Source organism: Leucoraja erinacea, chromosome 1, assembly GCF_028641065.1.
Source record: "Leucoraja erinacea ecotype New England chromosome 1, Leri_hhj_1, whole genome shotgun sequence".
Classification (NCBI taxonomy): domain Eukaryota; kingdom Metazoa; phylum Chordata; class Chondrichthyes; order Rajiformes; family Rajidae; genus Leucoraja; species Leucoraja erinaceus.
In genome coordinates this window covers 150,487,935-150,510,924 of record NC_073377.1, presented here as the reverse complement: position 1 = coordinate 150,510,924, position 22,990 = coordinate 150,487,935, and the positions used below count along the sequence as shown (strand labels likewise).

The window sequence follows — 22,990 nt, the reverse complement described above, 5'->3', positions numbered from 1 at the left end:
GTACAAATTAGCCAGAAAAAGCAGCATACCAGAGGACTGGGAGAAATTCAGAGACCAGCAGAGAAGGACAAAGGGCTTAATTAGGAAAGGAAAAATAGATTATGAAAGAAAACTGGCAGGGAACATAAAAACTGACTGCAAAGGTTTTTATAGATATGTGAAAAGAAAGAGATTAGTTAAAACAAATGTAGGTCCCTTGCAGTCAGAAACAGGTGAGTTGATCATGGGGAACAAGGACATGGCGGACCAATTGAATAACTACTTTGGTTCCGTCTTCACTAAGGAAGAAATAAATAATTTGCCGGAAATAGCAGGGGACCGCGGGTCAAAGGAGTTGGAGGAATTGAGTGAAATCCAGGTTAGCCGGGAAGTGGTGTTGGGTAAATTGAATGGATTAAAGGCCGATAAATCCCCAGGGCCAGATAGGCTGCATCCCAGAGTACTTAAGGAAGTAGCTCCAGAAATAGTGGATGCATTAGTAATAATCTTTCAAAACTCTTTAGATTCTGGAGTAGTTCCTGAGGATTGGCGGGTAGCAAACGTAACCCCACTTTTTAAGAAGGGAGGGAGAGAGAAAACGGGGAATTACAGACCAGTTAGTCTAACATCGGTAGTGGGGAAACTGCTAGAATCAGTTATTAAAGATGGGATAACAGCACATTTGGAAAGTGGTGAAATCATTGGACAAAGTCAGCATGGATTTACGAAAGGTAAATCATGTCTGACGAATCTTATAGAATTTTTCGAGGATGTAACTAGTAGCGTGGATAGGGGAGAACCAGTGGATGTGGCGTATCTGGACTTCCAGAAGGCTTTCGACAAGGTCCCACATATGAGATTAGTATACAAACTTAAAGTACACGGCATTGGGGGTTCAGTATTGATGTGGATAGAGAACTGGCTGGCAAACAGGAAGCAAAGAGTAGGAGTAAACGGGTCCTTTTCACAATGGCAGGCAGTGACTAGTGGGGTACCGCAAGGCTCAGTGCTGGGACCCCAGCTATTTACAATATATATTAATGATCTGGATGAGGGAATTGAAGGCAATATCTCCAAGTTTGCGGATGACACTAAGCTGGGGGGCAGTGTTAGCTGTGAGGAGGATGCTAGGAGACTGCAAGGTGACTTGGATAGGCTGGGTGAGTGGGCAAATGTTTGGCAGATGCAGTATAATGTGGATAAATGTGAGGTTATCCATTTTGGTGGCAAAAACAGGAAAGCAGACTATTATCTAAATGGTGGCCGACTAGGAAAAGGGGAGATGCAGCGAGACCTGGGTGTCATGGTACACCAGTCATTGAAAGTAGGCATGCAGGTGCAGCAGGCAGTGAAGAAAGCGAATGGTATGTTAGCTTTCATAGCAAAAGGATTTGAGTATAGGAGCAGGGAGGTTCTACTGGAGTTGTACAGGGTCTTGGTGAGACCACACCTGGAGTATTGCGTACAGTTTTCGTCTCCAAATCTGAGGAAGGACATTATTGCCATAGAGGGAGTGCAGAGAAGGTTCACCAGACTGATTCCTGGGATGTCAGGACTGTCTTATGAAGAAAGACTGGATAGACTTGGTTTATACTCTCTAGAATTTAGGAGATTGAGAGGGAATCTTATAGAAACTTACAAAATTCTTAAGGGGTTGGACAGGCTAGATGCAGGAAGATTGCTCCCGATGTTGGGGAAGTCCAGGACGAGGGGTCACAGCTTAAGGATAAGGGGGAAATCCTTTAAAACCGAGATGAGAAGAACTTTTTTCACACAGAGTGGTGAATCTCTGGAACTCTCTGCCGCAGAGGGTAGTCGAGGCCAGTTCATTGGCTATATTTAAGAGGGAGTTAGATGTGTCCCTTGTGGCTAAGGGGATCAGAGGGTATGGAGAGAAGGCAGGTATGGGATACTGAATTGGATGATCAGCCATGATCATATTGAATGGCGGTGCAGGCTCGAAGGACCGAATGGCCTACTCCTGCACCTAATTTCTATGTTTCTATGTAAATGGATAGTTGGCCTGTGACTCCGCCCTGGACAACAGATTGGAGTCAATAGAAACCTGGAACAGCCTTGTTGTTATAAAAACAGCTTTCTATTCATTAGACTAATTGGCAATGTAATAGATGTGATGCAGCTCTGCAAGAGGGAGCATGCTAAATGGCAAACTCTAAAGTGCCATGAAGGTCATTGATAAAACACCTTTGGTATTAGCAGCTGAAGCTACTAAAGTCACTACAATGGACAAATAGTATTCAGCATTGCTCCAGTAGTTTGATCAATAAATATTTCATTATATTGCAAAATGATGGTAATGGCCTAAGGTGGGAAATTGCGAATGTCATCTCTAGTTGGAGGTGGAGGAGATTTGCATGAGTTATTAACTCTTCAGTTATTGGTATCAACTATCTATAGATCCTATGTGCATTTTATGGGTTAAAGAGTGATTGAGCGAATATGCATATCTGCATGCTCAACTTCATGTTGAAACACTATGATGGTGGCATATGATAGTCACGTGGGTGCAATCAAGTAAAAGAATCCTGTAATAGGTACATAATCTCATTTGCCACTGGAGTATCATCAAGTACAGATCAATGACAACACAGAATGGGTATTTATGAAATTCTGTTTCAATGCAACACCGAATATAGATAGTGTTTAAGAAGGAACTGCAGATGCTGGAAAATCGAAGGTACACAAAAAAGCTGGAGAAACTCAGCGGGTACAGCAGCATCTATGGAGCAAAGGAAATAGGCAACGTTTCGGGCCGAAACCCTTCTTCAGACCGAATATAGATATGTTGTTTTCATGCTAATTCACAGGTTGCAAAAATATGTGGCATAACAGTGGCAAAAGATACATTCTCGCTACAAGCAGGAGGAAAGGTCTTTTAGGTCCACCATTTTGCTTCATCAATCGGGTCTTCAAATAAAGTCATCAAGAGCCCATTTTAGGTTTCCTGCTGTGTGATGGGCCTATGCAGTTTGATTCCCGATTTGTCGGGAATAATAATAATGCAACCTTATATGGTTATTCTAAACGTAAGTTTGCTGGTTCAGCCTGTGGCTCGGGAAATCAGCCGTTGCATGATAAAATTATTTTATGTTCTACAGATTCTCAATAGACTGCCTACGGTTTGGGTTGTCACACCTATTCTTGTATGTATTCAGAGTGCTGGGATAGTGCCAAAAAAGCAGTACTATGCTTCTTCAGGAGATGGTAAGCATTTGTTTAATGCTCATGTTACATTTAAAATGGTACAGATTTCTGAGCCCTTGAGAATGGTCTTTGACAATATTGAGTTATAGGATCATTAAACTGTGCCAAGGTGCTGTCCATCAGATTTGCTGCAGCTAACGAGATCCACTTTGTTGGGTTCACCCCGGATATCGAGTTAGTAAAGGATATCTTTAACACAAGTTTTCCCAGGACAAGTACAATGCAGTATGGGATGTTGACATTGTGTTAACACTATTTCACCAGGGGGTTCCAGCTACATTCTTAGCTTTGGCCGGATCTCATTAGGTAGTTATCCTCCTGGCACTGGTTTAGTGCAACAGGTCACTCACTACATAATTGCAACAGGACAGGATGATTACATAGTAAATAATATGTATAGTATTTTTGTGTTATAATTTATTTAAGCAGAGCAGTAGTGGTGTCAGGTCTCAAAATAAGTCAAGGCACACCCAGGGACCTTTCGTTATATGAAGGCACACATATACAACAATACGTCAAGGTCACCAAGAGCCTTTGAGGCTCTGAGCTAACTATGATTGTTAGTTACAAAAACTTTATAAGAACGTATCTGTTCAGACCATTTCCAAGTGTTAAAACGGAGTTGAGTTATGCAGTAGATACTGATTCCAGATCTCACTCCACCAGGGCTGCTATAACAGCAGCAGCAACGGTTAATTATGTTCCGTTGGACCACATCCTAACGGCTGCAGCATGGTCAAACGAACAAATTTCTAAACATTTTATAATAACCCGTTGCCAGACCAGGGGTATTTGTCAACTTTATTTTACATTCTGTTATAGGTTCCATCCAGATGAGAGATGTGACTACAGGTATTATTATTACTTCATTTAACAGCATCAGCATGTTTAAATCTATGTCATGACTGTATGCATTATGAATGTTTTCCCTCATTTGTCAATAGAGCAGTTGTGGTTGTGTAGACTCATTTCTCACGGCATGAAATCACAGAGCTTTGAAATCCTCACGTAGTCACTCACGTGACTCCGAAGTAAAATAGTAAGATTAAACGAGAACTTACCAGTATGAACTTTGATCTTTATTTTATGAGGAGTTACGATGAGGGACTATGTGCCCTCCACTCTCAACCCTCATGAAGGTCATCTGGTAGTTCTAGTCTTCTCTCATCTTACTATTATACTTCAGTCACTATTATCTGTGATTTCACACCGCTGCTTTGAAGATTGACGCACGTGCGGCTGGACGGGGTTCTTCACGTAGTCCCTCATCGTAACTCCTCATAAAATAAAGATCAAACTTCAAACTGGTAAGTTCTCGTTTAATCTTACTATTATGATTCACATATCTCAGCCATGACTCCAACAATTTATTTTCTAGTTTTCTACAGTCTTCCATGATATACCTGATCAGGCCTGGGAGATATGTCTCCCTTCATACATTTAGGACATTCAGCACCTCCTTGACTGTAATAGAGGCTGGCCTCAAGACATTGTCATTTACTTTTTGAAATTCCCTAGTCTGCATGTCTGTCTCTGTGGTAAAAAGCAGAGGAGAAATAGTAATTGAGGATCTTGCCCATCTCCTGTGGTTCCGCTTAAAACTCACTAATTAACTCACCAACACGTCTTTGGAATGTGACAGGAAACTGAAACACTGTGGGAAATCAGCATTATCACAGGGAGTAGGTATAGACTCCACATGGATGGCTTCCGAGTTCAGGATCAAACCAGGGGCTGCTATAACCATTGTGTGGCCTAATGCATGTCAATGGTGAAGCTAGTATTCAATCCACATCACCCAAAGATCTCATAAACTTTACACATAAATAGTACAGAGTATCATTGTGATACAAAGCTTACACCAGAGTGTCACTGAGATAGTGCAGTAAAATATGTCTTGGAAATATTGGATATTATGACCAGATCATATGTTATTCAGTACAGTTTGTTAAAGGCAATGATTGGCCTTGGGAATTTTGCTACTGATCTTTGAATCATGATATGTGATCTTATAATGCATAAGACTGTCTTAATAAAAAGTACAGCATTTGCACTGCAATCAACGGCCACATGTCTAGTGTGAGACTTGAATCTGTAACTTTCTGCCTTAAATGCAAGAATGCTAACACTGAGCTAAGACTGACACCCAGTAAAACAGAGAAGTTGAATTCAGGACTGCTGTTCTGTGGTTTTCATGGGAAATGGGCTGAGACGTATTATAGCTCCCAGAGGCCAGTAAGAAGTCTAGCTGGCAATACATTTGAATAAAAATTGATTTTATTTATTGGAACAGTATAAAACTCTGACCATAAGAATTATCTGTGCAAGCAGTGAAACTCTTATACTGGAGCATGTTTGGCTGGATTTGGAACACAATGTTGAAAAAGTCAAAGAGAGGATTTAACTTGAATCTAACCCGACCATGAAATACAATCTGCTTATGTTAGCTGCAGATCGTAGAGAAAATTGATTTCTTTTGTGAAAAGTTGTTTTTTTCAAGGAAGCTACTTTCAGGTCATTCAACCCATTAACTTTTTTTTATGTTTAAGAAGGAACTGCAGATGCTGGAAAATTGAAGGTAGACAAAAATGCTGGAGAAACTCAGCGGGTGCTGCAGCATCTATGGAGCGAAGGAAAAAGGCAACGTTTTGGTGCCGAAACCCTTCATTTTTTATGTGATTAGAGCATTTGTTGTTTCTTTCCTCTGACTTTTTGTATTCCTTTTCCTACTGTATTGAATCACTAGTCTTTCTTTTATTATACGTTGATAAAATGTCTTTTCTCCTAAAAATAAGAGTGCATTTTAAACATTTGCTTTATCCTATTTGATTTACAGTTATAATTAGATTGATCCAAAATATGTTTAGTTTATTTAACTGAGAGATACAGTGCGGAAACAGGCCCTTCAGCCCACTGAGTCTGCATTGACCAGCGATTCCCCCCCCCACACTAACACTGTCCTCCTGCACACTAGGGACAATTTTAGCAAGCCAATCAACCCACAATCCTGTACATCTTTGGAGTGCGGGAGGAAACTAAAGATTTCGGAGAAAACCCACGTGATCACGGGTAGAACGTACAAACTCTGTAGTCGGAACAAACTTGGGTCTCTGGTGCTGTAAGGCAGCAACACTACCGCTGTGCCACCAAATGGTTAATATTTTATTGAATAAATGCTTTGTAGTTTTGAGAGTCATGTGAATGAACAGTTAAAATAATGAACCAATCTATGTGTATGAAAGGCCAAAGCTTTTCAATTCCTGCCCTCCAGTACCCAATCAATTACTCAAATTGTACTTCTGCAAATTAATATTCTTGTGCTCATTTCTGTGATCTCAAACAATCATCATTCAAATGTTGAGTAACAGTGCTAAATAAATCCTCCTTTTTTCATTCTAGATTCTAAACCTGCTCAGGGTTTGTTTGATTATGACGTTGTATCACTTTTCTTTCTATCACAAAGTATTCACCAAATGACAAGACAACTGTTTATAATACTACATCCATTTGAAGCAGGAATCCATTGTTTTCTTAATTGTTAATTACAATTAATTGAGCATATTAAAAAAAATAATAATCTGACAACTGTAGCATGTTTTATGTTTTCCTTATTGAATTTGTTTATAAACTAGAGTGTTCACATAAATAACCTGCTGTGAGTTCATATTTCCCTTAGGTCCCGAAGTTTATGTTGACCATGCTTATTTTATATTTGGATTGCTGGGCTTAGTATAATTACTTGGGTATAACGATATAAGAAAAGTGCAAGCAATGTTGATTACATTTCAGCTTCGACTTGCTGAACTGCAGAATTAAAGGGGAAAATCTTGTTTTTATTTTCGTTATCATCGGGACATCACAAAATATTTTACAACCATGATGTACTTTTAATGCAAGACCCTCAAGGGTTCAGAAAGTCTAACAACTTGTGTAGGAATGAACTGCGGATGCTGGTTTCAACCAAAGATAGACACAAAATGCTAGAGTAATTCAGCGGGACAGGCAGCTTCTCTGGAGAGAAGGAATGGGTGATGTTTCGGATTAAGACCCTTCCTCAGATTAGTATACAAACTTAAAGCACACGGTATTGGGGGTTCAGTATTGATGTGGATAGAGAACTGGCTGGCAGAGGAAGCAAAGAGTAGGAGTAAACGGGTTCTTTTCAGAATGGCAGGCAGTGACAAAAATGCTGGAGAAACTCAGCGGGTGCAGCAGCATCTATGGAGCGAAGGAAATAGGTGACGTTTCGGGTCAAAAACCCTTCTTCAGACTGAAGAAGGGTTTCGGCCCGAAACGTCACCTATTTCCTTCGCTCCATAGATGCTGCTGCACCCGCTGAGTTTCTCCAGCATGTTTGTGTACCTTCGATCTTCCAGCATCTGCAGTTCCTTCTTGAACACAGTGACTAATGGGATACCACAAGGCTCAGTGCTGGAACCCCAGCTATTTACAATATATATTCATGATTTGGACGAGGAAATTGAATGCAACATCTCCAAGTTTGCGGATGACACGAAGCTGGGGGGCAGTGTTAGCTGTGAGGAGGATGCTAGGAGGCTGCAAGGTCACTTGGATAGGTTGGGTGAGTGGGCAAATGCATGGCAGGTACAGTATAATATGGAAAAATGTGACGTTTTCCACTTTAGTGGCAAAAACAGGAAAATAGACTATTATCTGAATGGTGGCCGATTAGGAAAAGGGGTGATGCAATGGGACCTGGATGTCATGGAACACCAGTCATTGAAAGTAGGCATGCAGGTGCAGCAGGCAGTGAAGAAAGCGAATGGTATGTTAGCATTCATAGCAAAAGGATTTGAGTATAGGAGCAGGGAGGTTCTACTGCAGTTGTACAGGGTCTTGGTGAGACCACACCTGAAGTATTGCGTACAGTTTTGGTCTCCAAATCTGAGGAAAGACATTCTTGCCACAGAGGGAGTACAGAGAAGGTTCACCAGATTGATTCCTGGGATGTCAAGACTTTCATATGAAGAAAGACTGGATAGACTTGGCTTGCATTCACTAGACTTTAGAAGATTGAAGGGGGACCTTATAGAAACTTACACAATTCTTATGGGGTTGGACAGGCTAGATGCAGGAAGATTGTTCCCGATGTTGGAGAAGTGCAGAATAAGGGGTCACAGTTTAAGGATAAGGGGGAAATCTTTTAGGACAGAGATGATAAAAACATTTTTCACACAGAGAGTGGTGAATCTCTGGAATTCTCTGCCACAGAGGTAGTTGAGGCCAGTTAATTGCCTATATTTAAGAGGGAGTTAGATGTGGCCCTTGTGCGTAAAAGGATCAGGGGGTATGGAGTGAAGGCAGGTACAGGATACTGAGTGGGATGATCAGCCATGATCATATGGAATGGCGGTGCAGGCTCGAATGGCCTACTCTTGCACCTATTTTCTATGTTTCTATGCTTCAGACTGATGTCAGGGGAGTGGGACGTACGTAGATAAGGAAGTGTATAGATAAGGAAGTGTAAGGTGTGAAAACAGGACAAAGGGAATGGAGGTCTAGAATAATGTAGAATAGATCATTGGAGGGTGGGAGAAGGTAACACCAAAACAAACAGAGATAAAATGTAGAAAAGCTGGAGAAACTCCATGTAACCTTCGATTTAACTGTGTAACCTTCGATTCTCCAAACAAACAGATAAAATGTAGTTGGAAATATTAAGACTTGTCAGAACTGGGAGGGAGGAGGGAATGGAGAGAGAGGGAATGCAATGACTATTTGAAGTTAGAGGTCAATGTTCATACCACTGGGGTGTAAGCTGCCCAAGCTAAATAAGAGGTGCAGTTGTTCCAATTTGTGCTGGGACTCACTCTGATAATGAAGGAGGCCCAGGACATAAAGGTCAGTGTGGTAATGGAAAGGTGGGAGGGAAATCTAACAACTTGTCTGGATAAAAAAAAAAATTAAACCCAGCTTAGCTTTTACCAGGTTGTGTAAAATCAGCCCCTGGAGGAATTCACAAAAACACAAAAATATTTACAAATGAGTCAATTTACTCAAAATTAATCCCTCCATTTAAAAAGTCACAAAAACCTACCCTACCCTATAGCAGCCTCTCATTATTTCACATATGATTCCATTGCTTTTACTTTCTTTCTATGAGCTAATTCTTTGTGTTGATCGCTCTAAGCTTGCAAATAATTAAACCAGAATTAAATATACTCGTTAAAAGCTTGAAATACTTTTCTTTGTCCTATTCTAAAACAGAAAATGCTGGAGGATGCTACAGGGTAGGCAGCTTCTGTGGAGATAGGAAGAGTCAATATTTCACATCTGGGATCCTTCGCTAGAGTTCTAATTAAGATGAATCAAGGACCAGAGGACATCGGTTTAAGGTGGAAAAAATGTAATAGGGGTTACGTTTTCACACAAAGCGTGGTGGGTGTGTGGAACAAGCTGCCAGAGGAGGTAGTTGATGCAGGGACTATCTGAACATTTAAGAAACAGTTAGACAGGTACATGGATAGGACAGGCTTGAAAGGAAATGGACCAAACGCAGGCAGGTGGGACTAGTGTAGCTGGGACATCTTGGCTGGTGTGGGCAAGTTGGATCAAAGGGTCTGTTTCCACACTGTATCACTCCATGATTCTATGACTCGAAGAGTTTCAGACCTGAAACAGTAATTCTGGTTCTCTTTCCATAATTTGTTAAGTGTCTCCCACATTTTCTGTTTTCATTTCAGATTTCCAGTATCTGCTGTACTTTTCACATTAATTCAGAATTTTCCTTTTTCAAACTATTTATTTCAGTTTGTAAAGTTCAAGTGTCCTTTCATCGTAGCTCATAACTTTGACAATAAGAATTAGCCCTCTGATATTTCTCTGCACTGTTGATGGTTGCCTTTTGGTTAGTTGTACAACACAAATTTCTCAATATTAGGATTGACCAATTTCTATATATTTTTTTCATTTTTCAAGCAATGCTATAATGATTCCTATTCTCTATTAGAAGGGCACGGTGAGTACTAAATCATGAAGATTTTTTTAACCTAATTGTCAGTTACACCACAAGTAAAGTAAATCTACTCTGTCCACACTGACCATCAAGTAACTATCTATACGAATTATATTTACCAGTACTTCATCCACATCTGCACTGATGGTTCATATATTTCATTTGGATACATCTTAAATATCGTGAGAGTACTTGCCTCCAAGATCTACTCCTTGTACCTTGTCTCCGTTGGCGGCGCGACCGACGTCGCAGCGGCCTCTGCAGTCCATCTGTCTTTTTTTATTTTATTGTCCTGTTCAGGGTATAGTTTGTGGTGGGTTTTTGACTGTGTATGTGTGGTGGGTGGGGGAAACTTTTAGATCTCCTCCCTGTATGGGGACCCGACCTTTCCCTGTTGAGTCTCCGTTGCAGTTGGGGCCTAACCCCGTGGAGGGGCCTTCAACCGGAACGACAGCTCAAGTCACAGAGCCGGCAGAGCTGCGGACCTACCATCGTAGACCTGGCCGGCTTCGGAGCGTGAAGAGCTGCGGTGGCGCGCTGCTACGACCCGACTCCGGTGGATGGTGACCCCGGGACCTCGCTGGTCCCTGGTGGGAGACCGCTTTTGGGGGCACCGGCAACGGCGATTTCTCCCGCTCGAAATGCGGGGTTGAGAGTGACCTGGAGCGGGGCCATACATCGCCCGGCGCGGCTTTCAATGGCCGCGGATTTGCTAGCGCCCGCCGGGGGCTCCAACAACAAGACCCGGAGCAGGGCCTTACATCGCCCGGTGCGGCCTTAAGTCGCCGTGGGACTTGCTAGTGCCCACCGGGGACTTTGACATCGGGAGAGGAATGGAGAGCAGGGGAGAGACAAGACTTTGCCTTCCATCACAGTGAGGAGGAGATTCACTGCGATGGATGTTTGTGTAAATTGTGTTGGTGTGTGTCTTGGTTCTTTTCTTGTATGGCTGCAGGAACCAAATTTCGTTTGAACTTCATGTGAGGTTCAAATGACAAATAAACGGTATTATTGTATTGTATCCTTGTACCTTATTACTCCCGAAGAGTCCACCAGGGACCGAACTGGAAGTTAGGAGGGTCATATACAAATCACAATTAAACACTAACCTGCACCCACTAGGGACAATTTTTTACATTTACCAAGCCAATTAACCTACAAACCAAAGAACGTACAAACTCCACACAGACAGCACCCATATTCGGGGTTGGATCCCGGGTCTCCGGCGCTGCATTCGCTGCTACCGCTGCGCCACCGTGACCGCCCCAATCAGAGTATTCCCGATTCCAGCCACCCTCTTGGTAAAAAGCTTCCTCAGGTCCTCTCTACACCTTGTATCCCTTGCCCTAAACGCATGTCTACTCGTACGTATGTCTCGACGTTTCCCCTCCCCTTGTTTCTATTACATTTTATTTGTAAATATTTTGTCCGGCACATTCTGTTGTCTCCTGGTTTGGAAATGTTGTCAATTTTGATATTATTGTATCTCTTTCATGCGTCACGGGTAGAATTGTTCCAGCTCACAATATATATTAGCTCGCATCATATATAATATTGTGAGTTAGAACAATTCTACCGGTGACGCAGAAAGGGACAAATAATATCAAAATTGCCAACATTTTTACCCGCAGCATTTTTATTAACCTTTACCCAATCTCTTTTCTGAAATCAAGAATTATCCTTTAGCTGCATTTTGATGTAAATCTGTATGGCAGCAAACTCAGTCACGAGAGAGTATTCTCTTTCCGAGACCCCGTTAATTTTACTGGAGCTGTGGATTAAAAATGCAATTAAGTGCAGTAATGCTTTGCATTTGAAATGTATTCCAACAACGTGGAGTGGTATCATCGTCAACCTTCCACACTAGTTGACAGCAAATCTATCTGCCGAGGGAAGGGCATCCATTAGTGCAAACACGTCCCAAATTGGCCTCAATAAACACTTCACCGATATTCCTTGCGTGTTGGATTTTATATATTGTTGTCTCCGAATGGGATAAGTGAACACCATTCAGCATATTGATCATCTTTTAAATATGTTCTGGCGAAAAAAAACTATCATTGAAATCATTTTTCTCTAAAGATGTTCTGGCGAAAAAAAACACACACTCAAGCAGAAATGGGGGGGTTAAATGACTAGGCTTTTCTAAGACTCTCTATGGACAGCATCTGGCAAAGTAGGGTTCAAGACCCTTCTTCTGATTCTAGGAATGTGCAGGTGATGCTGCGGGACCCTTCTCTCCATGTAGGAGGGGGGGAGAAAGCTGGAAAAGAGGTGGGACAAAGCCTGGCAAATGGGCGGTGGATTCAGGTGAAGGCGGTTTAATTGGGAGGTGGGTGGAGTAAGTGACAAAGACGATGAAAAGGTGATAAAAGAGGTTCTCCCCGCCTCAATTAGTCTGAAGGACCCCCCCTTCACATGTCCATTCCCTTTACTGACTGTCCCGTTGAGTTCCTCCAGCACTTTTGCTGAAGATTCCAGCATCTGCAATTGCCTCGTTATGTTGTCTTCATTTAGTCATCATTGCTTTCCGCCTTGACAACTCATTAGCACTTCAATAATGCCCGGATTGGTTTCGATAACATTTTAAAACTCGAATTGCCTATATTGGTAGTGTGAATTAACAGCTAGTCTTCAGTGAATTCCACACCTTTTGACCCAAGTGGCTATTCTGAATGACTCACAATCATGGCATCTTTTATTGTGAAGCGGGTGCAAGGTACCGGCACCGTTTCCCTGAACTTTGAGTGAAATACAAACGAAACAGTGGCGCTTTCAACAGATCTGAATTGAACACGAATGTGGTTATTCGCCTTGGTCCCCTACAGTAACCCAATAAGCGCAGACGAAACTTTTTTTTAAAAGTCACCGAAGTATTTATTTTGAATTTCCATTTTTTTAAAATAAAAACATAAATGAATATATGGTTTCCCAAGTCTCCCCAAATAGTTCTTAAACAATCCGAGGGTTCGACGTGCATATTGCACCGGGGGATTAAGGCTGCTATGTAAAGTCTGATGTCTGAAGTCTGTTGTCCCTGGAGAGGTTTGCAGCTAGCAATGCTCCACCACCTGTCGTGTCGCCAGTTGGCAGTCTTGCTCACCCAAGAGGCGAATCCACCCGCACGTCTGAACGGAGCAGCCGATGGATGGGGGGGGGGGAGGGAGGGGGGGGGGGGGGGGAGGGGAGGGAGGGAGGGATAGAGGGAGGGATGTGGGGACGTAAAATGTGCTAAGGCGTAATCTTCCCTTTCGCACGGCACCAGGCAGCACTTGGAAGGATTTGTTTTTGTCTTTAGCTGACGTCAAGTGAGGGAGAGAGGAAAAAAAAACCTTAAATCAGCCCTTTAAAAAAAAACCCACTTGAAAGTACCCTGGAATAATGGAATCCAGCTGTTCGCTGGTAAACTACCTTTTAAAGTAATTTTTGACTAAAATTTTGTCCAGACAGAAAACTTTGGCTCTGGCAGCTGATGATAGAAAAAAAAAAACAAAGGGGGGAAAAAAACAAAGAACGTCGACTTTATATTGAAGACAGTTTTAAAATCCAGAAGTTATAAAAGTTGACAGGTGTGCGTAAAGACTTGGCTGCGCCTTTTAAAAAAAAAACTTTGGGATCTGGCAATAACCGTCTGTCATTTTTTTTTTTTTCGCCTTTACATTAGCCATTGAGTTGATAAGTGAGATCGTTGGGTCGGGGCACGGTGAGGAGAGAAGGGAGTGCTTTTGGATCGGAATGTGGAAGCCACTGTGTGATTATCTGGTAGAAATGCTGGCACATCAGGGTCCCCGCTCTCGCTCCTCTGCCTGCTAGAAGCGGCGGCCGCTGCTGGAGGATCAGCCAGAAGAAAGCCCGGCGTGTGCCCAGTTCGACCTGCGTCCACAGCGCTCGCCCACTGCCCCCTCAAATGTCCCTGTCATTAGTATTCCTGCTAATATCGGCTCTCGACTTCCGCCATCATGGATCGGAAGCCCAAATCAACAAGTTCCAGCCCTCCAGTAACAAGGAACCGAACGGTAAGTCTTTATATCCCCCCCCCCCCCCCTCCTCCTCCCCTCCGGTTGCTCTTTGATGTGGTTCAGTCGGAGTTTGCCCTCCCTTGACGCGCTAACTTGTTTTGTTGTTGTGGCTGCACTCGCTTGCCGGTGTGGCGGGTGGCTGGTCGCCTTGCAGGTATCAGCTTCACAGTAGCCCCCGGCCGGCTACTTCAGATGAAGGCAATCATGACCTCCCCCCCTCTCTATCTCTCTCTCCCCCCGCTCCCTGATGTACGCGGTGCCTAAGGTTTTGACCGCGGGGAATGCGAATTTCCCCTGTGCCAGAATGCAAACGTCTCCTTGGGATACTATTTCTGTAAAAGCGCTCCTCCAAAATCTTTGCATTATGTATGCAGCCTCATCGGCACCACCCTGTAACTCTGTATAACAATGATACGTTTAAAAAAAGAGAGATCCAAAGAAAGGGTTTAAGTTTTCCACTTTCTTGCGTCTGAAGTGGTGCTGGCGTGCTTTTATTTTTATTTTTTTTAAAAGCCAGAGCCACGCTGCTTGTAAACGCGATGACATCTGGCACCTGCAGGCAGCCAGGGCGGCGATCAAAGAGCAAGCACTAACAAAGCTGGCCTCACAGTCAGAGAACTTGGAAGAGCCAGTGGGAGCGATCAAAAGCGCCAGCCAGCGAATGAGTTGCACACTGACAGACAGCCGCCAGGTCTTCCAAAGCCGCCACTATCTCATCTTGAGAGCTGTGCACACATACACGAGAGCGCTGATTGCCCGATTGATTTATTTCCACTCTGAAGGGGGCCGTTCGGCCCACTGGTTCTGTCGCATTAGTCACACTGAATTGCTGAGGTCATTTGCGCGTATCTGCGATAAAGCAACTCGTGGAATCAAAGAGCCACTGTGATATTTTGTAGCCTTTTATTTTATAGATTTAAGAGCACTTCAGGAAAATTGGGTTTAAAGCGACGCAGCTCGTTTTGACTTGTCCCCTTTATTTAATCGCAACAGAGAATGTAAAGGTGCGCTCCCTCCCTCTCTCTCTGCCAGCCCTCCTGGCAAACCTAAAAAACTGGTGCATCAAAAGCTATGATAAATCCACTCTCCCCATTCATTACTACCTAATTATATGGCTTAGAGACTTGACAGTGTTTTTGATTACAAACCAGTCTGGATAATAAGAAGGATGGGAAGCATAAGATTCCTGTGTTTTTTTTTTAAGTGGCCCAACCTGAGTAAGAAATGGTTGGAACAAACCAGCGTGGGCTCGGACGAAACTAAAAATCGCGATCATTTTAATAAGTATATAAATATGCCCCCGTGAAATTAGATTTATGGACATCATATTCTGTTTAACAATTTGCAGCTGAGATCACAGGGTTACATCAAAGGATTTCATGCTTTAAAAGTCCAGCACTTGTTCAAGAAGTAAAACCGTGAACAAACGCTGAGTTATTCTGTTCTCTGAGTTGATCACATCATGAAATGATTTTCTTTCTTATATGTGGCGATAATGGCATGTTACGTGTAATCCAGGTAAATGGTGGTTAGTCAGTGTACAGCAGCGGTTCTAAACAGCATCAGCTGATGTTGTACCCGGGAACAGTGCTGGACTTCTGCAGTAATGTGAATCAGACTGTGACATTTGCTGGAGTTGATCGTTACAAAGTAGATTCAGACACTGCTAATTTACATGCTTGCGTCTGTATTTTTATAGTGTTATTTTGTTTTAAAGTGTATTGAACCATATTTAGTAAGGTTCCAAATTGTGCTGTCTGAGAATCAGCTTTTTGATGTCCACAATGTATCAGAGTTCCAGGTGTGTGAGTGTGTGTTGAAAAGTGAAAGTCTAAGGATCAGGTGCTGGTGCAATAGGCCGTCCTCTCAGCTGCTGGTCTCATCATTGACTGCAGCATTGGAGCACTGATCAACTGTCGAGATGAGCGGGATGCATTTTACATTCGGCCTCTCAGCTTAATAGGGAAAAATAAGTGCTTGTGTTATTTTACGAACATGCCTTTAACGTAATGTTCTTATTTTACTGCCATATTTAGCCATACAGTGAGGTAACAGGCCCTTCGGCCTAACTTACCCACACCGACCAACTTGTCCCAGCTACACTAGTCCCACCTGCCTGAGTTTGGTCCATATCCCTCCAAACCTGTCCTATCCTGTTTCTTAAACGTTGGGATAGTCCCTGCCTCAACTACCTCCTCTGGCAGCTTGTTCCATACACCCACTACCCTTTGTGTGAAAAAGTTACCCCTCAGATTCCTATTAAATTATTTCCGTTACCTTAAGCCCATGTCCTCTGGTTCTCATTTCACCTACTCTGGGCAAGAGACTCTGTGCATCTACCTGACCTATTCCTCTCATGATTTTATATATCTCTATAGGATCACCCCACATCCTCCTGTGCTCCAAGGAATAAAGGACAAAAGGACAAAGGACTTATTGTCACATACACCAATTGGTGCAGTGGAATTTGAATTGCCATGCAGCACACAAATAAGACAAACACAACACTATAGAATTTAACATGAAACATAAAACATCCCCCACTGTGGAATCAATGTTTCCCACTGTGAGGGAAGGCAACAAAGTTCAGTCCTCTTCCTCATGTTTACCCGTGGTCGAGTCCCAGCCTGCTCAACCCCTGCCTATAGCTCACACCCTCTAATCCTGGCAACATCCTCATAAATCTAATCTGTACCCTTGTATTTAAAGTGTTCAAGAAGGAACTGCAGATGCTGGAAAATCAAAGGCACACAAAAATGCTGGAGAAACTCAGCGGGTGCAGCAGCATCTACGGAGCGAAGGAAATAGGTGACGTTTCGGGTCTGAAGAAGGGTTTCGAGCCGAAACGTCACCTATTTCCTTCGCTCCATAGATGCTGCTGCACCCGCTGAGTTTCTCCAGCATTTTTGTGTACCCTTGTATTTAAAAATGTTTTTATTAGCTTTCCAGCATTTATATCAGCCAGGGTACTAGAAACTGTTTTGAAGTTGTGAGTAGTTGATGGGCTGCCAAAGGTGTCGTGATGTTCCTAGTCATTGCAGGAGTTGAGAAGCAGAGGACAAATTGTATCCATCTATTTGTATCAGATTAATACATGCAGGGGGTGTCATTGGAGTCAATAATCGGCAACCATGCATTGTTTAGTTTAGTTTATTGTCACATGTACCGAGGTACAGTGAAAAGCTTTTGTTGTGTGCTAACCAGTCAGCGGAAAGACAATACATGATTACAATTGATTCATTCACAGACTATATATACATGATAAAGGGAATAATGTGACTAACATTTATTACAAAATAAAGCCAGTAAAGTCTGATCAAAGATAGTCCAATGGTCTCCAATGAGGTAGATAGTAGTTCAGGACTGCTCTCTAGTTGTTGGTAGGATGGTTCAGTTGCCTGATAACAGCTGGGAAGAAACTGCCCCTGAATCTGGAGAATACACCTGCCCATTGTATTTAAAATATAAAAATTATGCAAACATAAACAGAAAATATTGAAATTGCCAAGCTGGTCAGTGAGTGATGCAAAAGATTTAAAAAAAAAAACAGTAAATGGCTCAAAATGGCAATACATTCTACCAGATAAACTATTAACAAAAATCAAAATATTGGCACATAATTTTGTAAGTGATAGATTAACTTTTTTTTCTCTAATTTTCTCCCCAGTTGTTATATGGATCTAATTGCCCGCAGTTCTCAAAGTATGTATTGTATTAATATAATGCCTTTAACAGAGTAAAATTGCATCAAGTGCTTCACAGGAGCATTTATCAAAGATTGGCATGGAGTCAAATAAAATAACCACATGAAACATGACCGAAAAGTTGCCTGAGGAAATAGATTGTAATAATCAACCTGGACATTGAGAGGGGTAGTGCTGTCTAAGGAACAGAGATTAAATACAAGTAATTTAGGAGTCTGTATGCATGAAACACAGAAAGTCAGCAGGTAATTTGAAAGACGATGGAAAATTGGCCTTGTTTCAAGGGATTTGGAAGATAAAATTAGGGGTCTGATTACAGCAACATAAGGTGATAGTGAGACTGTATCTCGAGTAATGCAAATTATTTTGTTCCAACTATTTAGCCAAATAGTCCCTTCAGCCCAGCTCAGCCATGACAACCAAGACGCCCTCTATAGTCATCTCATTTGATCCATATCCCTCGAAACCTTTCCTATTCCTGCACCTGTCCAAATTTGTTTTAAATTTTGTTACAGGAGCTGCCTCAACCATTCCTTTGGGCAGCTGACTCCATATACGTACCATGCTCTGTGTGGAAAAATAAACTGTCCTACAGGTTTCTATTAAATTAGTCCTTTCTTACCTTAAACCTATGCCCTGTAATTCTTGATTCCCCAACCATGGAAAAAAGGCTGTGTGCAATCACCCTATCTATGCCCTTCATAATTTTATATACTTCCGTAATATTACCTCCCAGTCTCCTACACTCCACGGAAAAATGTCCTAGCCTACATAACCTCTCCTTATGACTCAGTCCCTTGGGTCCGAGAACATTGGCAGGACGAAACGTAGACCTGGTGACCATTTTGATGAACGATGCGCTCAGTCTGCGGAGGTCTACTGGAACTCCCGGTTGCTAACCATTTTAACTACCCTTTCCATTCCCACACTGACATTTATGTCCTGGGCCTATTTCACTATCAGCGTGAGGCCACAGGTAAACTGGAGGAACAACACCTCACATTCCACAACGATATGAACAATGGATTCTCCAATTTTAGGTATCCCCTCACGTCCCCCAAACCCCCCCCCCACCCCTGCTTTCTCCCCTCCTGTATTTTTCTTTCAACCCCCTTCCTCCAAACCACTGTGCTCTGCCTGGATTCCTACCTCCTTTTATTGATTAGTATGGATGTCAGAGGTTATGGGGAGAAGGCAGGAGAATGGGGTTGAGATGGTAAGATAGATCAGCCATGATTGAATGGCGGAGTAGACAATGAACTAAATGGCCTAGTGCTGCTCCGATAACCTCTGAACTTCTCCCCTCCAACTCCCCTACCTACCCCTCTCTGCTACTGTATTAAGCCTTCTGCTCTTATCTCTGACATTTGTACCAATCATCTGCCTGTCAAACAGCCCCCTCGCCTACGTCCGCCTATTATCTGACACGCTTTGTTCTGCTTTTCCATCTTTCTTCTCCCCATCCCAACTATCAGTCTGAAGAAGAGTCTCGACCCGAAATGTCACCTATCCATGTTCTCCAGAGATGCTGCCTGACTTGCTGAGTTGCTCCAGCATTTTGTGTCATTTTGTGTATTAAAAAGCATCTGCAGTTCTTTGTTTCAACATCCTTATACAGTGGCTTGCAAAAGTATTCATACCCCTTGAACTTTTCCACATTTTGTCACGTTACAACCACAAATGTAAATGTATTTTATTGGGATTTTATGTGATAGACCAACACAAAGTGGTGCATAAACCATTCCATTGTAGCTCTGGCTGTATGTTTAGGGTCGTTGTCCTGCTGGAAGGCGAACCTCCGCCCCAGTCTCAAGTCTTTTGCAGACTCTAACAGGTTTTCTTCTAAGATTATGCTTTGATCTAAACCATTTCATTGTAGATTGCCCTGTATTTGGCTCCATCCATCTTCCCATCAACTCTGACCAGCTTCCCTGTCCCTGCTGAAGAAAAGCATCCCCACAGCATGATGCTGCCACCACCATGTTTCACAGTGGGGATGGTGTGTTCAGGGTGATGTGCAGTGTTAGTTTTCCGCCACACATAGCGTTTTGCATTTAGGCCAAAAACTTCAATTTTGGTCTCATCTGACCAGAGCACCTTCCTCCACATGTTTGCTGTGTCCCCCACATGGCTTGTGGCAAACTGCAAACAGAACTTCTTAAGCCTTTTTTTCAACAATGGCTTTCTTCTTGCCACTCTTCCATAAAGGCCCGATTTGTGGAGCGCACGACTAATAGTTGTCCTGTGGACAGATTCTCCCACCTGAGCTGTGGATCTCTGCAGCTCCTTCAGAGTTACTATGGGCCTCTTGGCTGCTTCTCTGATCAATGTTCTCCTTGCCCGGCCTGTCAGTTTAGGTGGACGGCCATGTCTTGGTAGGTTTGCAATTGTGCCATACTCTTTCCATTTCCGGATGATGGATTGAACAGTGCTCCGTGAGATGTTCAAAGCTTGGGATTTTTTTTATAACCTAACCCTGCTTTAAACTTCTCCACAACTTTATCCCTGACTTGTCTGGTGTGTTCCTTGGGCTTCATGATGCTGTTTGTTCACTAATGTTTTCTAACAAACCTCTGAGGCCTTCACAGAACAGCTGTATTTATACTGAGATTAGATTACACACAAGTGGACTCTATTTACTAATTAGGTGACGTCTGAAGGCAATTGGTTGCACTGGATTATATTTAGGGGTATCGGAGTAAAGGGGGCTGAATACTTTTGCACGCCACACTTTTCAGTTTTTTATTTGTAAAAAAATCTGAAAACCATGTATCATTTTCCTTCCACTTCACAATTATGCGCCACTTTGTGTTTGTCTATCACATAAAATCCCAATAAAATACATTTACGTTTGTGATTGTAACGTGACAAAATGTGGAAAAGTTCAAGGGGTATGAATACTTTTGCAAGCCACTGTATATATTTTCTGTGCTCTTTCCATCTTAATGGTATCTTTCCTAAAGCAGGGTGACCAAAACTGAACACATTGCTACATATTGATTCATTGGAGGCAGTTCAAGAAGGTAGATTTACATTGGGTATGCAGGCAATGTCCTTTGAAGAAAGGTAAAACAGTTGGGGATCCTATTCTTCATACGTTCATAAGTTATAGATGCAGAATTAAGTCTACTCCATCGTTCAATCATGGCTGATCTATCTTTCCCTCCCAACCCCATTCTCTCGCCTTCTCCCCATAACCCCTGACACCCATACTAATCTACAATCTGTCAATCTCTGCCTTAAAATATCCATTGACTTGGCCTCCAGCTGTCTTTGGCATTTAATTCCACAGATTCACCACCTTCTTTTGGAGGTTGAAAGGATGAGGCAATCTCATTGAAACATATAAGTTTCTTTGGGAGCAGGACAGGGTAAATTCTGAGAGGTTGTTTTCTCTCATGGAGAGCCCTGGACCAGAGAGCATGCTCAGAGTAAGATGTCACCCATTTAAGACTGCGATGAGGAAGTATTTTGCTTTCACGCGTGTGAATCTTTAGAACGTCTTGCCACCACATCATGGGGATAGAATGCTACTGTATATTTAAGCCTGAATTAAGTAGAATTATGATAATAGGGGATGTTATGATGAAGGGGAATTATGATCTTGGGGAAGTCCAGAATAAGGGGTCACAGTTTAAGGATAAGGGGGAAGTCTTTTAGGACCGAGATGAGAAAAACATTTTTCACACAGAGAGTAGTGAATCTCTGGAATTCTCTGCCACAGAAGGTAGTTGAGGCCAGGTCATTGGCTATATTTAAGAGGGAGTTAGATGTGGCCCTTGTGGCTAAAGGGGTCAGGGGGTATGGAGAGAACGCAGGTACAGGATACTGAGTTGGATGATCAGCCATGATCATATTGAATGGCGGTGCAGGCTCGAAGAGCTGAATGACCTACTCCTGCACCTATTTTCTATGTTTCTATGATTGAGGGCAGGAGGAGAACTTGAGGGGATATTAGATTAACCATGATTGTATTGAGGGCTAAGCAGATTCAAAAGTCTGATTATCTTTTACCTGTTCTCACTAATTGTTGTCTTGGGAAGCACTTTCAGTAAGAAAACATGGATGCCAATAATAGCAACATGTATTTATCGACTTCTTTAATGCAGTTTAAGTATCCCATTACTTTGCAGTAGTTTTCACAATTGTCAGATGAATCAATGATCTAAGATAGGTGCTGAGGAACTGTTTTGTGAAATATGTGGAATCAGAGGTTTTTATGAAGGTGTTTGAGGACAGCTGAAGGCAAAGCTCGCCATGGAAGACTGAAATAAACGGAGAAGCACTTGGTCAAAATTGGAGGAAGGTAGATTTATCAAAGGATTCTAGAGTTGTCCGAACTGAGAGAGATAGGGGTATCAGAGTAAAGGGGGCTGAATACTTCTATGAAAGGATTTGCATATGATTACAAATTTACCATGTGAGAACATGGTGGATGAGGAAGGTAGTTGAACACCGGGCTTTGACACCAAGGATGCAGAGTTCCATCACATCCCATGTCTGTTATAATGGAAATTCTAATTCTTGGCTTGTTTCTGCCAAACTCAACTATGTCCTGTGGTTCGCGTTTCTCCTACTCTGTGCGCCTACCCGATCTATTCCTCACATGATTTTGTACACCTCTATAAGATCACCCCTCATCCTCCTGCGCTCCAAGGAACAGAATCCTAGCCTGCTCAACCTCTCCCTGTAGCCTAGGCATCTCGAGGCCTGGCAACATCCTCGTGAATCTTCCAGCACCCTTTCCAACTTCTTTTGTAATATATCTCAATCCATGTTGCAAAATGGACGGTGTGCTTTCCTTCCCTTCGTAACATATTATTTTCTGATGCTATCAATCTTTGGTGGATTGAAGTAACAGAAACAACAGGAAAGTCATTGATGCAAAGTGATATCAAGCATTCATATAGAAAGGATATACACAAATGCTGGAGTAACTCAGTGAGACATGCAGTATCTCTGGAGAGAAGGAATTGGCGACGTTTTGGGTCAAAACCCTTCTTCAGACAATAGAGAAATTAGCTTCCTTGAAGTAGGGGTACACTATATCCTCTGTGCAACTAGCACTGGATTAAGAAAGCACCTTT

At 42.5% G+C, this 22,990-nt stretch overlaps 1 protein-coding gene across 3 annotated transcripts in view; it reads left to right on the top strand.

Annotated features, from left to right (window-relative positions):
• Window positions 1–13,428: 13,428 nt before the first annotated feature.
• The window catches only part of pdgfc (platelet derived growth factor c), a 263,449-nt gene continuing 253,887 nt past the window's right edge, over window positions 13,429–22,990 (top strand). For all 3 annotated transcript variants that reach the window (XM_055645730.1, XM_055645722.1, XM_055645735.1), the window contains exon 1: window positions 13,429–14,196. In XM_055645730.1, coding sequence (XP_055501705.1) covers window positions 14,088–14,196 — 109 coding nt within the window. In that variant the 5' untranslated portion in view covers window positions 13,429–14,087. The remainder of the gene's footprint in view (window positions 14,197–22,990) is intronic.